The sequence below is a fragment of the Antechinus flavipes genome, chromosome 3 (genome assembly GCF_016432865.1).
Source record: "Antechinus flavipes isolate AdamAnt ecotype Samford, QLD, Australia chromosome 3, AdamAnt_v2, whole genome shotgun sequence".
NCBI classification, from domain to species: Eukaryota; Metazoa; Chordata; class Mammalia; order Dasyuromorphia; family Dasyuridae; genus Antechinus; species Antechinus flavipes.
In genome coordinates, this window is record NC_067400.1 from 633,779,570 (window position 1) to 633,794,476 (window position 14,907).

General features: G+C 41.6%; 2 protein-coding genes and 1 long non-coding RNA gene across 7 annotated transcripts in view; 2 read left to right on the plus strand and 1 right to left on the minus strand.

Moving 5' to 3' along the window:
* LOC127556878 (zinc finger protein 420-like) overlaps positions 1–14,907 on the minus strand; it is a 75,075-nt gene that overhangs the window by 37,960 nt on the left and 22,208 nt on the right. The window contains exon 3 of one of the 4 annotated variants that reach the window (XM_051990370.1): positions 4,212–4,295. The exons of 2 other annotated variants lie outside the window; for them this stretch is intronic. In XM_051990370.1, coding sequence (XP_051846330.1) covers positions 4,212–4,244 — 33 coding nt within the window. In that variant the 5' untranslated portion in view covers positions 4,245–4,295. Of the gene's footprint in view, positions 1–2,086; positions 2,124–4,211; positions 4,296–14,907 lie in introns of all 4 variants that reach the window. One more of the 4 variants, XM_051990372.1, reaches the window with a different exon arrangement.
* LOC127556916 (uncharacterized) overlaps positions 1–14,907 on the plus strand; it is a 55,734-nt gene that overhangs the window by 18,912 nt on the left and 21,915 nt on the right. The gene's annotated exons all lie outside the window — the stretch shown is intronic.
* The window catches only part of LOC127556926 (uncharacterized), a 36,907-nt gene that overhangs the window by 15,779 nt on the left and 6,221 nt on the right, over positions 1–14,907 (plus strand). The gene's annotated exons all lie outside the window — the stretch shown is intronic.

The window sequence follows — 14,907 nt, forward strand, 5'->3', positions numbered from 1 at the left end:
GGGTTTATCAAAGGACCTATGGGTGCTAAATGAGAATCAGACTGATTTGGGTTTAAGGTTTGTTCCTAAAGAAAGGGACTGGAACAGTTAGATGGAGCAGTGGATAGAGCACCAACCCTGAAGTGAAGAGAAGCCGAGTTCAAATTTGGTCTCAGACACTTGATATTTCCTAGCTGTGTGTCCCTGGAAAAGTCACTTAACCCAACTATCTCATGAAAAAAAAGAAATAAAGCAAGAAAAGAAAGGAAGGAGGGAGGGAGGAAAGATAAAAAAAATTTATCCAGGGATGGTTCAATGGTGAAGAAAGGGGGAGGGAGGGAAATGCTTTTAAGGGCATCTGTAGGTAAGAGCATATGATCTCCAAAGTGGATAGAGAGAAGGAAGGAAAAAAGAAAAGAAATAGTGAAACAGGCAAGAAAGGAAGAAGAGAGAGAGGAAAGAGAGAGAAAGAAGGGAGGAGGCAGGAAGGGAGTCTTCCAACTGATCTATTCCAGTTTGTGGCCAACTTTCCTCAGAGGTTATTGCTTTTTCTATATATCTGTGCTTAACTGTATCCTGTGTAGGGGGAGTTGGCAGAGGATGGGGGGGGGGGGATCAAGTAAAACATGAACAGCAGAAAATGAAAGAAAACCTACAAGGAAGCAAAAAGCAATAGAAGGTTCTGAATACAATATCTTTCATTTATGGTTTATGGAAATTTATTATTACATATGAATCCTTCCTTATGTTCTGCTGAACATAAAACATTTTTCCATTGTTTTTAGTTTTAAATAAATATAAAAAAAGTAAAAATAAATGTTTTTTGGATTAAGGAAGGCCTAAGAAAAGATATATTAGTCTGAGCCCTCTTTCTTTGGTTGTAGATAGTTGGACCTCACAAAATTTCCAATAAAGAGTTCCAATAGGATCATTGATCCTTCCTTAGAAGGAAATTGAAAGCCATGGAGTCCAATCCCCTCATTTTATAGATGAAGAGACTGAGGTTCAGAGGTTCATTGAGGTGCTCAGGATCTCACTACCACAAGAGTCTGAAAAAGGATTCCAAGTGTGCAGCCTCTGGGACACCATCCTGCACCCCAGCTTGCAACTCACTCACCAGGACAGGAGTTCTTTAGGCCTCCTCTCTCCACATGGGAGAAGAAATCTTCTCTGGAAACTGGAAGTCCTGGGACAGGGGAAGATAGTGGGTGTGAGTCTTGAAACTTGTCATTCATTCCTCATTGGAACAGGGCGGGGGGAAAGGGAGGAAGGTCCACAGGGTGGTTTCAAGGACAAAACAAAGATGGTTTTCAAGGTGCTTATTGCCAGGGGAAGAGGGTAGAGGGAAAGGAGGGCATGCAGGTAATCTGTAAGCAGAAGATCCTGATTTTGCTGCCTCCTTCACAGCAGCATTAGAGACAGCTGGTAGCACAGAGAAGAGAGCACCAGTCAGGAAGCCCCGAGTTCAAATTTGGATTTAGATACATCCTGGCTACGTGACTCTGGGCAAGTAATTTCATCTGTTTGCTTCAACCTCCAGACCTGTGAAATAGGGATAAAGATGGAGCCCAAAACAAAGGGTTTTGGTGGGGATCAAGTATGATAATATGCATGAAGGAAGCTCTGGGCACAAGGCCTGGATCCCAGCAAATGTATGGCAAGAGCTCCTCCCTTCCCTCTCTCTCTTTATCTTTACAGGCTTTTGGGGGATATAGGAAGGAAAAACAAAAGTCTACTTGCTGTGGTGGGGATTTGTGGGTTACACCAGGGGCAGTGAGATAAAAATATATCCTTTTTATCCAAAAGAACATTGCAATGACAAAGCTTCCCCCAAAGAAGAAGCGGGTTCCTTTTCATATTCCATGCTCAGTAAAAAGGGGCAGGATTAGTTTGTATAAGGTTTGCAGGCAAAATTGCCAGCTTCCCATCGTACAATGTAAAGACCACTCATAGAAGGCCAGGCAGCAGGAGGACCTGGGTCTTGGGGACAGGAGGCAGCCCTTGGGCTTTTCTAAGAACTGGTAAAAGCCTGAAACTCTGAACCCTGGGGAGGGGATGGTGACACTCCTGTTGGCAGTTCCAGAGTTCCAAGGGAAGCGTTCCTTACCCAGGGAGAGCAAGTTCTTGGCATTCTCCAGCATGACCTCCTTGTGCAGCTCTTTCTGATCCAGGTCCAACAGACCCCACTCCTCTGGGCTGAAATCCACAGCCACATCATTGAAGGTCACCAGCCCCTAAAACACCAACACCCAGAGGACATAAGAATTGAAACATGCTTCATAACTGACCTAATCCAATGCTCCTCAATGTACAGAAGGGACCTGAAGCATGGAGGAGGGATCTGCCCAAAGGTGACAGCCCTTACAGGATTCAGAGCCAGCATTGAAACCAAAGTCCCCCAAAGACCAGTGGAATACAGAGAAACTTTGTATTTTCATTTGGAATAAAACTGAGATATATCTTACTAGGAAATGGTACTGCCTGTGGAATCAGGAAAGTTATGGATTCTATGAGAGAGAGATGAGGATTTGTAGAGGTGAAATCAGATAGTGCTATGTTAAGAAAATGGCATAAAGAGTTTGTGTGAAGCTAGCAAGTATTATGTGCTGTAGAGCTAAAACATTTCCATGATCACTGAGGAGAAAAAAAAAGATCCTATGAATTTTCTAAAAGCCAGAAATTAAGTCTCATCTAGATGAAAATACTATCCTTCCCCCTCCCCCCATAGTATTATTTTTCCAAATGCAAGTACAGATAGTTTTCAACATTCATTTTTGTAAGATTATGCGTTCCAAATTTCAGAATCACACACTTCAAAAAGGATCTGGTCCAATAGCCATCACTTTACAAAAGCAAACTGAAGCAGAGAGAAGGGATTTACCCAAAGGTCACATCCTGTATGAGAACCTTGCAAGCACAGTCATGCAAAGGCCTCCCTTCTACACTGTACAAAGCTGGTGTGGTCACAGCTGCCAACATGTTGTCTTCCATGTTAGAATGGAAACTTCTTGAGAGCAGGGACTGATTTTTCCTTTGTGCATCTCCTCTACATTCCCACAGAGCCTCTTCCCTTTCTAAATACCTCTTGCTTTGACACAAGCAATGATAAAGTGAGAGAAAGGCTAAGTATGAGTTGAGTATAAAGGAGTGATTCTAGAAATGCTTAATTGCAGCTTTGGGGGTATGGAGGGGTGTCAGAAGATAAAGAAAATAAAATGGAATAGCAGAAAACCTACTAGGAAGTCAAAAAACACTGGACAGGTCTTGAACCATGGGTAGCCTTTATTATGTAGGTTTGTTTTATATCAAATCTGCTGTTATGTTCTGCTGGTTGCCTGAAATTCCTTTTCTTCTCTTATTTTGTATTTAGGGTTAAAATAAGTCATAATAGGGGCCATTAGATGATGCAGTGCCTAGAACATTGGCCCTGCATTCAAATTAGAACTCAAACACTTAATAGTTCCAAGCTGTGTCACCCTGGGCAAAGTCACTTCACCACAATTGCCTCGGGGCAAAATTATAATAATAATGGTGAAAAATGGCCAAGAGAAGAAATTCAGAGAGATTTGGGAAGATCTGTGTAGCCTGAGGTAGCTGGAGCTGAGCAGCAGCAGGAGGAGAATTTCTGCTGCTCCCAGCCAGGGAGAGGACAAGAGCTAGGGAAGCTTCCAGGGTTCTGCTCCAGACAATACTTAGGGTCAAGGGTTTCTGGGAAAGTCAATGGGCATAAGAAGGAGCATGGCCACAGGACACAGAGAGTGGCTAGAAGGTGTGAGTGTGAGTGTGTGTGTGTGTGTGTGTGTGTGTGTGTGTGTGTGTGTGTGTGTGTGTGTGTGTGTGTGTGTGTGTGTGTGTGTGTGTGTGTGTATGTATGTACAATGGGGAGATGGTGCTGGACCAAAGCAAAGATAAGATACCTACAAGATAAACACTACTGAGTGACATGTTGACCCTTGTCAGTGACTTACATTGAAGGAAAATTTAAACAAACATGGGGGGGGGGCAGCAATTGGGGGAAGGGAGTTAGTGCTGAAGATGCCAAAGGAACAGTGATCAGTCCAAAACCTAGCAGAGAGGAGGGCAGTGTTGTTATTACTGCATTCACTTTTTTGCCCACTTTTGTAAAGGATCCACAGATAAGAGAGATGGCCAGCCTCACAGACCATCCTCCAGATCTGGGGAAATGGCCTCTTGGGCTGATCTTACCCACATCTGTAGCAGAATACACTCACCTGGGGTGGGGCTCTGCAGCTCTCAGGGGCCATTCCTGCTGGCTCCGGGCTCCTGACTTGGGCCAGGCCTTGGTCCTCTGCAGACTACTGGCGGGAAGGGAAAGGAGATGATAATAACTGAACAGATGTCATTCCCTTCTTTTCCTGAGCTAGCCTACAGGAAATTATACAGGGTGAGGTTCCAGAAGAGTTACCAAGTCTGAGAAATGAGAAAAAAACACAACAAAATAAAAAATTTCTTTTAATAGAACATTACTTTAGTCAAATGGAAGGTCAAAATACAAACTCACAACAATACAAAATCAAAATGACTCCAATTTGAAATATCTAGAATAAAAATTAGGAAAAGAAATGAGAGTGGAACTAGAAAATCATGAAAAAAGAAAAAGAGTCACCAGTTTGGTTTAAGAAAAGTAAAAAATCCACTAAAGAAAACAACTCCTTTAAAAGAATTGGCCATATGGAAAAGAAGGTACACTAAAGCAAATAATTCATTAAAAATTTGGAAGCTAATATAAATAAAATAGACATGGAAAGAATCCACTGATCACCTCCTGAAAGAGATAAAATGAAAACTGCTAGGAACATTATAGCCAAATTGCTGAACTCACAGGTCAAGAAAAAAATTTGGAAGCAGTCAGAACCAAGTGAAATATTGTTTAGGCACAGTCAGGATTATAATATGATATTCCAGAAGGTAAAGAAGCATGAATTGCAGTCAAAAAATGACAAAAAATACCCAACAAAATTAAACATCTTTCACAAAGGAAAACATTAAATGAAAAAGAGATTTTCAAACATTCTTGATGAAAAGGCCAGAGCAGAACAGAGACTCCAAATTTTCAAATAAAAGACTCGAGAGTAGCATAAAAAAGGAAAGAGAAAAGAAAAAGAAAAAGCTAAATTAAAAAGACTAAACTGTTTATGTCCCTATGATGCTGTTCGAGTGGTCTAGATTAGTGACTGTAACAGAGTTGTTAAGAATCCCCTTAAAATCAGCCGCAGGTTTTAGAAATGAAAGAATTCACTTATTTCCAAATTATTAGTTGCAAAATGAAAGTTTATGATTAGAAATCAGTTTACCCAGAAACTGACTTCTATAGTGGTAGATCTATGGAAAATGGAGTTTTGTACTGAGAGAATACAGTTCTCAGTGGACAGAAGATCCTGGTGGCAAAAGAGCTACCAAGGTCCATTTGCAAAAGACCTTAGCGAATGGAAGGTACTATATTGAGTGTCTTGCTGGGGGCTGGGACAGCTGGAGCAGAGCAGATCAGATCTGGTGGGGGGTAATGGGTGGAGTCCCAAGTTGGCTCATCTACAAGCTGGATTTCAGATTGACCTGGAATTTGAATAGAGTTTTTTTTTTTTTTTTTAAATAACTTTTTATTGGTAGAACTCATGCCAGGGTAATTTTTTACAACATTATCCCTTGCATTCACTTCTGTTCCGATTTTCCCCCTCTCTCCCTCCACCCCCTCCCCCAGATGGCAAGCAATCCTTTACATGTTGAATAGGTTACAATATATCCTGGATACAATATACGTGTGCAGAACTGAACAATTTTCTTGTTGTACAGGGAGAATTGGATTCAGAAGGTATAAATAATCTGGGAAGAAAAACAAAAATGCAAGCAGTTTATTGAATAGAGTTTCTTTAACTGAACCTATCCCACCTAGATAGCAGAATGAAATGGTTTGTCTTGTTTCCCTCAGGCAGGGTCCCTCACTGAGACAGAGTTGAAGGAGATTTTCTCTTTCAAGGATTTTGCAAGTTTCAGGGTCCCTTCTTTACCTACATGAGATAATACTTGTAACTCTAGTTAAGAACTGAGTTTCTACTGGCTTCTTTAGCCTTTGTTCTCTAAAAGGACCCAGACTTTGGGAAGGAGAAGGAAGATTGGGAAGTCAGTTAATTAAATTGGGACAGAGGAGGAGAGGGTGGTGAGGTGCAAAGTCCCAACCTCATTACCTCCTCCAGAGCTACCTGGTTCCAGTGGCCAGATATAGAGCAAGATGGTGGAGATGGCCCTGGAAGCAGTGGAGACCTTGACCTTAAGTTAAGCTCTCACTCTGAAGGAGGCAACATCCACAGAGGGAATAAAGCCTGGAAAGTATTAAAGCCAACAATGACCTCTTTTACTCAGTCAAAAACAAGTCAGGGAGGGAAAAATTCCCCAGGGTAATTGGCCATAGGAGCAGACAGGAGTTTACATAGACAGAAGGGGCAGGGAATAAGATGACTGTGACTCCCTTCCTCTCCCCCACCTTCCTATAGACCCAAGAGGCAGAAGGGATTTGGGGCCCCAGATGGCAAGAGAGTGTTTGGGACAAAAAGAGAACTACCCAAAGTGACTACTACAGAAATCACTCATAGAAAGCAGAATTACTTATTAGAATCTCGAGAAGCAGATCCCATTCTGGTCTGTGAGCCGAATTCACAGCAGGACAGAGCCACTCCCTCGAAAATGTTCACAACTTTTATATATTTCAGACAAAGAATCTCCAAAATCTTGCCCTCTATATGCTGATTGGTCACATCAATCTATTCCCCTATTCGGTCAGTGGAATGCAATAGATGTACAGCTTTCTCACCAGTGTCCTTCCTTGAACAATAGAATATAGTCCAGACTTTATCAAAAATCACATACTTCCTAAACTGAGGCCTTTAAGGCTTTAGCTAACAGTCCCTGATTAATATGTACTTAATCTGTAAGTTCTTCACCTTTCCCCACACAATCCTGTTATTCATAAATATATATATATATATATATCCTCATGAAAAACTAACATCGTGGTCAAATTCAATTAACATTTCTATACATTGCTTGTTAATCTCCTCATCTGGATCATCCCCTGCTATTGCCTCCCATCCCTCTTTCTGTCATTTTAATGGCATCCTCTATATGTAAGATTCTTGACAGTGATCTTTGAACTATTCTTGTCACCAATGTAATTATTCAGGGTAAACATAGTGGCAACAGAATAATACCACTGATTGCTGTAAGTCCATACCATAAGAGCTGTTTCCACCAGCTACCATCAAAGCAAGACCACCAGCTATTTATGAAGGGAGATTTCCAAACTTGTACAGGTACATGAACTATCCTGTGAATGCCCTTAGTAATTTTTTACTACTTGTCCTTTGTCATCAATTTGTATACAAAAGTGGATAGATTTTGTTTCTCCCAGACCCTTCCTTCCTCTGCTAACAGATAATCTAAAACTAACCTATGTTATAAAAACCACTTCTCTTGTCTGGGTGGCTTGATAAGCTAATAGAGTAAGGTCCTGAACAGTTTGATTAACTATTACCTCTAAGACTGCTTGCAGTCGAATTAATCTGTTTAATATACATTGGTGTCTGATATCCCTAACTACCATCTTGGCCCATGTCACTGGTCCATATTCCTTGATAATCTGTGCTGGGGGCCAGGTATCTCCCCACCCATTAGCATCACCAGTTTGAATAGATTATGGGGTGTTTGACAAATAGGCTTCAACTAAATTCCTTCAAACATCCCTCAATACCCCCTTAATGAATGCTGGTAGACACAATTAAGCACTGACCCATCATCACAAACAATATTTGACTTGCTCCATCTGTTCCTACACTCACCTCTGCCCTCTCTAGTTGATGAGTAAAAGTCCATTTGCACTTACTCTCTCCCATCCATGGCCCTGCCCCTGTTTGATTTAGGCAATGCCCCAATAAGGTGCCCCAGATCAATACCACTATCAGGATTTTACATGCACAGTTCACCAGTTCCTTTTCATTGTTTGTCTCAGCTTGTTCTCTGGATTCAGTTTGGAAGTCCACACCCTTGGAGTATCCACTGGTCCTTTAATTCTGGTATGCTCAGTCCACCTTCTCTCCTGAGTAGCACTGCTGTATCTGATGTCAAGAGGATCTGGAACACTCCTTCCCAGGTCGGGGTCAACTTGTCCTCCTTCCACATCCAAACCAGGACCCAGTCTCCAAGCTAGAACCTATGCACTGTGAATCCTAAGGTGTAATGATCTCTTCTCTATGATATATTCATTCTCTGGGAGCAGATTTCTTGGGGGGCTTCTGGAGGCAGCCTTAGTTACAGTTCAGTGTAATAATCACCTCAATGCAGCCAGATGTTAAAGTCCATTCCTTTATTGTCTCTTCCAAAATAGCCCAGTTAGCTTTCCTTGGTTCCGAGAGCTCTTGTTGCTAGTCCTTTTCTTCTGCCAGCTTCAGCCTCCAATTCCCTCTGAATCCTTCGTTCTGCCCACCTGAATCCTGGCTTCTCAATCTCCCTCTTATATATGATCTCTTAAAGATGTGAACTCTAAAGGTGTGAGAGGTGTGAACTTTAATGTGTGAGCTAATGTGCGAACTCTCCCAAAGGTGTGAAATCCAAAGATGTGAACCAAGCATTGTCTCTATCAATTCTAGTGACTTAATACCTTTTTTCAAGTTCTAGCCCATAACACTAAGGGAGTCTGAATAATAAGGCCTTTTAAGGTGTAAAGTTTTCAGATGTTGCAGTACAGACATGACATATTTCCTTAAAAGCAAATCCTTGGTCTCAAGTATTGGATCCAAGGAAGAATTTTGAATCCCTTTTGGGCAAGGGTGATCATACAATAATTCATAAGATCCCTTCGGGGGTTTGTTCTAATTCTTAGGCAAGGGGAAAGCACTAGGTCCAGGGCAATTATGTCTCTAATGCCAATTTAGTCAGTTGTTGCTTAATTTCCTTATCCATCCTTTCCACTTTACCGGATGAGGGTGGATGCCATGGGGTGTGTAAGTCCCATGATGTTTCTAGAGCTCGGGCCATAGATTGGAGGATCTTAGCTGTGAAACAGGTGCCTTGGTAGATTCAGACCTATCTGAATTGTTGGGAGATCCTGCTCCACCAACCTATACCTTGGAGTGATATGCTCAGGAAGGACTTTTACGACTGTTGAGGCAGTTGCCCGGGGAAGAGGGGAGGCCTTCACCCATGAGGTCAGATGGTCCCCTATGACCAACAGGTATTTGAGATGCCCCACTAATGGCAGCTCAATAAAGTCCACCTATATGCTTTGTAAGGGCCTGATACCAGGAGGCCTTCCTCCTTTGTGGACTTGTCATTGGGTCTCCCTATTCATCCTCTGACAAACAGGACGCCCGCTGACCAGGTGCCTGCTATTGTGTACAAGCCAGTGCCACAAACTTAAGTCAGCACCACATCACACATGTCTCGGACACCCCAATGACTGCCTTGATGTAAATGTTGGAGTACACGTCTCATACTCGCTGTGGTCAGTACCTCTCTGCCATCAGGGAGGAGCCAGTGCTCCTCTTTATCTCCTGAGAGCCAAGGCTTTGGATTTCCTGCTTCTCTTCTGGGTTAAGGGAAGGTGGAGGCATTGGAGGCAGAAATGCCAGAATTAGCACCATCATTTTCTCCCTACTTACAGATTCCTCTTCTCCAGCCCATTTTGCCTCCTCATCTGCAAAGCGGTTTTCCCTTGTCTCAAATGAACCTCCACTTTGGTGCCCCTGCACATGAATCACTGCAAAGTTTTTAGGTAACATAAGCTTGGTTAAAATTTCAGTGACCAGCTACACCCAAAGGAAGAACACTGGGAAATGAATGTAAACTGCTTGCATTCTTATTTTTCTTTCCGGGTCATTTATATCTTCAGAATCCCATTCTCCCTGTGCAACAAGAGAACTGTTTGGTTCTGCACACATATATTGTATCTAGGATATACTGTAACCTATTTAACATAGGAGGGGGTGGAGGAAGGGAGAGGAAAAATCGGAACAGAAGTGAGTGCAAGGGATAATGTTGTAAAAAATTACCCTGGCATGGGTTCTGTCAATAAAAAGTTATTAAAAAAAAAAAGAGAGAGAGAGAGAGAAATTCTCAGTTCCTGTGCTCCTAAATTAACAAATTAATAGTGACTTGGACAAGGTCACTCTTTTTCCTCCCGGCCATAAGATGTTCCATAAATTGAACATTATACCAATCATTTTGCTTTTAAAATATCCAATATACAGAAAATCCCAAACTACATGATGTCCATAACAAGAACATTTTCAAAAGGACGAAGACAAAAACTATTATCCTTGGAGTCCCTTTAAATAATTGGCATTAATACAGTCAATTAAAACTTCCTATTTTCACATAAAAGAATTGGAAAAGTTTAAAAACATCAATTAAACTTTTTGAAATAACCCTTTCAAACTATAGATCGCATTTCTGATCATATTCCTTAAACAAGAAAACTATTATGTTTTAAAGAAACAAATATTCAGTCAATTAACACCCTATGAGAGCAGTCTGTCCCTTTAAAAGATTAGGCTGCTTTCTTCAGGAGTTTGGCTGTAGCACTAACAAAAGCCCCTTTCAACTGCTGCTCTTCCCCCCACTCAATTTCCTACACGGGAATCCTTCTCAAGATTTAGGCAATCAGTTTATTTCCTTTTTTTTTCCAACTAATTCCTTCTTGATATCATTCAGGCTCTCAATTTGCTCCTGCAAATCAATCCTTCATAAATCTCCTATATTCCCTCTCATCTGTCCCTTCAAAACTTATAAAAGTTTTTCTTTTTTCTTTTTCTTCTGTCTGAGTTTCGATCAGATAAGGTTTTATTGCCCTTTACTCTAGCAGGCTCAGAAAACTGCTTCAAGGGAAAGACTTTTCTGTCAGTTTAAAATGGTCAACTTCCATTTACTTACAAATTAGTACAACAGATCAAAAAGGTTAAAAAGTTTAATATCACAAATAAATTTTTATACTAAGTAATATTAAAATAACCAATCCCCAAATTTCTTAATCATTGTTCTTAAATTTTAACAGAGCTTTTAAATCAACAAAACAGACTAAGGGCCTTTTCCAGGGCCCTAGCCCCTGGAGAGAAGTTTGTTTCATCTTGAACATTCTTTCCTCCCAGAATCCAAAGGGAGCTTCTCTAAACTTCCAAGCCCATTTAGTGCATCTCTTTGCCTTCACAGAGAATTTCTAAATATTCCATTCAAACTTCTTTTCTTTAAATGTTGGCTCACTGCTCTTCTATTTTTTTTAACTTTTTAAACTTTCAAATCCATTTCAATTTATGTTTTTATTTCCCCCTTTTCTCCCTTTCCCCCACAAGGCTGCTGCAGTCAGAGAGAAAACGATTTTTTTTTTCCTTGCTGGAGCCACTCTGAAAGAATTACTACTCTGAATGAATTCCACTTCAAACAATTCAGCCTGATATTTTGTAAGCCTGCAACACAGAAGCTCTTACAAGCTTGCTAACTTTTAACATAGAACACAAAATGAAAAACAAACAAACATACACACACAGATACATACATAGCTCTATTTTCACCTTTTACATTTCCTGATATACCTAGCTACCATCCTGACAAATTCTTGGACTGCTTCTATCCCATCATCAGCGAAGGGCACCCTCATGCTCGAAGTCATCCTAGAGCCTATTCAATGAGTCCTCCCACCCAAAACAAATTTAGGAGGGGCTAATCCCTCAGGATCTCCCTCAACCCAGCCAATGGATCCCCAGACACCTCCCTGAAAGCATACCTCAAAATATATGTGTAAGTCCTCCAGATTGCATTTTGCCAGCCATCATGACTCTACTTCCTTCAGTCTTCAATTCTGCTTTCCACTGAGTACCTCTGCTTCGGACCGTTGTCTAAGAGGAAGGGAGGCTGCACACCCAGAGCCAGAAACCATGGAGAAAATTGCTCCATGTGCGCCTGTCTCTGTCCGGGGTGCACAACCATCTCCCCCAAAGACCCCATCCCGGAGAGCCCCCAACTATTTGAGACGAATAGGCCTACCCAAATTTGACTATTCAGAGATGACTCATAGAAAGCAGAATTACTTATTAGAATCTCCAGAACGGACCCCATCCTGGTCTGTGAGCTGAATTCACAGCAGGACAGAGCCACTCCATTGAAAATATTCACAGCTTTTATACATTTCAGACAAAGAACCCCCAAATCCCACCCTCTATATGTTGTGATTGGTCACATGAACCTTTATTCCAATATTTGGTCAGTGGAATGCAGTAGATGTACAGCTTTCTCACCAGTGTCCTTCTTTGAACAATAGAATATAGTCCAGACCTTATCTAACATCACATGCTTCCTAAACAGAGGGTTTAGCTAACAGTCCCCGATCAGCATGTTTTAATCCATAAGTTCTTCACCTTTTTCCCACACAAGAGTGTTTAGAACTTCAATGTGCCCTGAGACAGAAATCTCCCTGCCAGTGATACTTGGTCCTCCCAGCATCCCTTCTCCCCAACAGACATATTATCTAGAAAACAATCTGAATGAAGGATCCAGTAGAGTATTAAGGGCTCTGAGATGGAGCTCCCAGGAAAAGAACAGAAGAAGCCTAAGGTTGGGAGACAATCAAGTATGGTACTCAGTTCCCAGAACATGTGGTGATAGAGGGGGCAGGGAGCTCAGAAGCCTGGGTAAAATAATAAATTTAAGTGTCCAAAAATGATTTACATGGGTAGCTGAATCAGGGAAAACGGGATGACAATCCTGAAATCTAAAAAGAAGATAGGGGAAGGTTCCTAAGACTTTTGGATAGATTTTAGGCTTAGAATCCTGAGAAGGAATGTGGAAACAGTGAGCCACATATCTCTGGGAAGGAGCCCAAGATGTGCGGGTCCAGAGAAGTTGGGCCAGGAAACAGCTTCAGTTCCTGCAACCAAGGAAGGTTCCAGGCAGCACAAAGGCAGAGCCTGTGGAACCTCATAATAAACCATGTCTGAAGTCTCACAATCAATTCACTAAGTAGGACCTGGAGGCAGATATAATACACCAGATGAGGAGCCTTAAGTGGGACTCCTGGGTTACTATGGGGAAAGTCTACCTTTGGTATATATACCTAATATATAACCCAATGATAAGCTTGAGGAAGAGGGCAACACTGGATATTTGTGAAGTGTTTGGGAACCTGAAAAAGAGGTAGGGGCCAAGAATTCATTAACTAGCTAGACCTGGAAGGAAATTGTTCTGACAGATGGGGAGGGCACTGGCCACCGGAGCAAATAAGAAGTGTGAATGCTTATGCAAGGGCAGCCAGCAGAAGCCAGGATCTGTTAGGAGCCCTGGCTCACACCTACCTGGGTCCTACCCAGTAGGGAAGTTTTGCAGTAAGTAGAAAATGACAGATCCAAGAGAATGCCCAGAGATCTCAGTTCCAAGCCTTCCTGCTTCCCATTAATCTGTTGCAGGAAAGCCTCTGAGGCTTAAGAGCCCCAAGCAGCCTAGCCCCTGAAGCCTGGAGGGTGGGACCTCACTCCCAAAATCATCCAGGGTGATGAACTCGGAATACTGCCTGCCTCCCCTCTCCCAGTCCTACCCATCATGACATGGCCAATGGCCACTGGAATGGCTGTTCTCCATCCCTAGACTTTTCCCAGACTTCCAAATTTCATCCTAGGACTCATATTTCACCTGGTCACTTACCCACCAGGATGCCCATCTTATCTCCCATGAGGTCCTCCTCCCCCAGGCTTCCATCACCTCATGTTTTGTTGGAAGGATTAAGGATTTTTATCTTGCCACAAGACTTGGCAGAGCACAGCCTCTCTTACATCCAGATTCAAATACAAATCAAGACATCTCCCTTTTATAAGTGGTCCTTTACACAGTGAAGCTGTTATGATTTTCATGTTATGTGATTTCATATTCATTCTGGATAAAACATAAGAAATGACGAAAGAAAATTACCCTTAATTTCTAGAACAAGAGGATAGAAGTCAAAAGAAAAACAATCTAATGTTCACCAACTGAAAGAGATCAAAGGAGGAAAACTTACAAGAATATCCTCGCAAAGTTTCAAAATTCCCATGTTAAGCAGAAAATATTGCAATCCAACAAAGAAATAAGGTAGACTGCAATACCATGGAAATAGTCAGGATTTCATAAAACCCAGTAGTTACTACTCTAAAATACCATAGGTTTGGTTACATTAAATTTCAAAGAATAAAGAATTGGAGTTCCATTCAGAATAATTTACCCAGAAATCTGGAAGAGAATATGGAACGAGGGGAAAAATAGACAATGTATACACAAAAAACTTCCATGTATTTGTAAGGAAAAGATCAGGACTCTATGGAAAATTTAATATAAAAGATCCAGAAAAAAGGAAAACATTAAGCACTAATTCCAAGGCACTCATTAAGGCCAAATATTTACTCATCTATATGAAAATGTTATCAGTAGAACTGTAGGTAGTTTCAAAGGTTGGTTCTGAATTGTGTAGACAGGGGTGAGAAAGGGAAAAAGGAAACATTTATAAAGAATGGGCAAGTGTAACAACTAATGCTGAGAAAGCAGGTTCGGGGAGAGGTGGAGAGCTGGTAACACTGTAACCTTCCTCTCTGAATTTCCCAGGAAACAATGTATACTTTGGGAAGGAGGTAGAAGCCTTCTGAATAGATAGAGGTGAGAAAAGCAGGGATGGGGATGGGGCAGGGAGTTTAATCTGGATTAATATTGGGAGTGGGGAGAAGATACCCACAGGATTAGGGTAAAAGGAGGCTTGAGAAAGAAAATGGGGAGTAAAAACAATATGGAAATGATGGTGGTGAACCCTAAACCCCTCTGACAGAGCCCCACCCTTCAGGGCAGTAAGTGGTCTCATGCAGTGGGAGATCTGGCCAGAGATGTGGCCTCTATTGAATTGAGCCCCTCCCA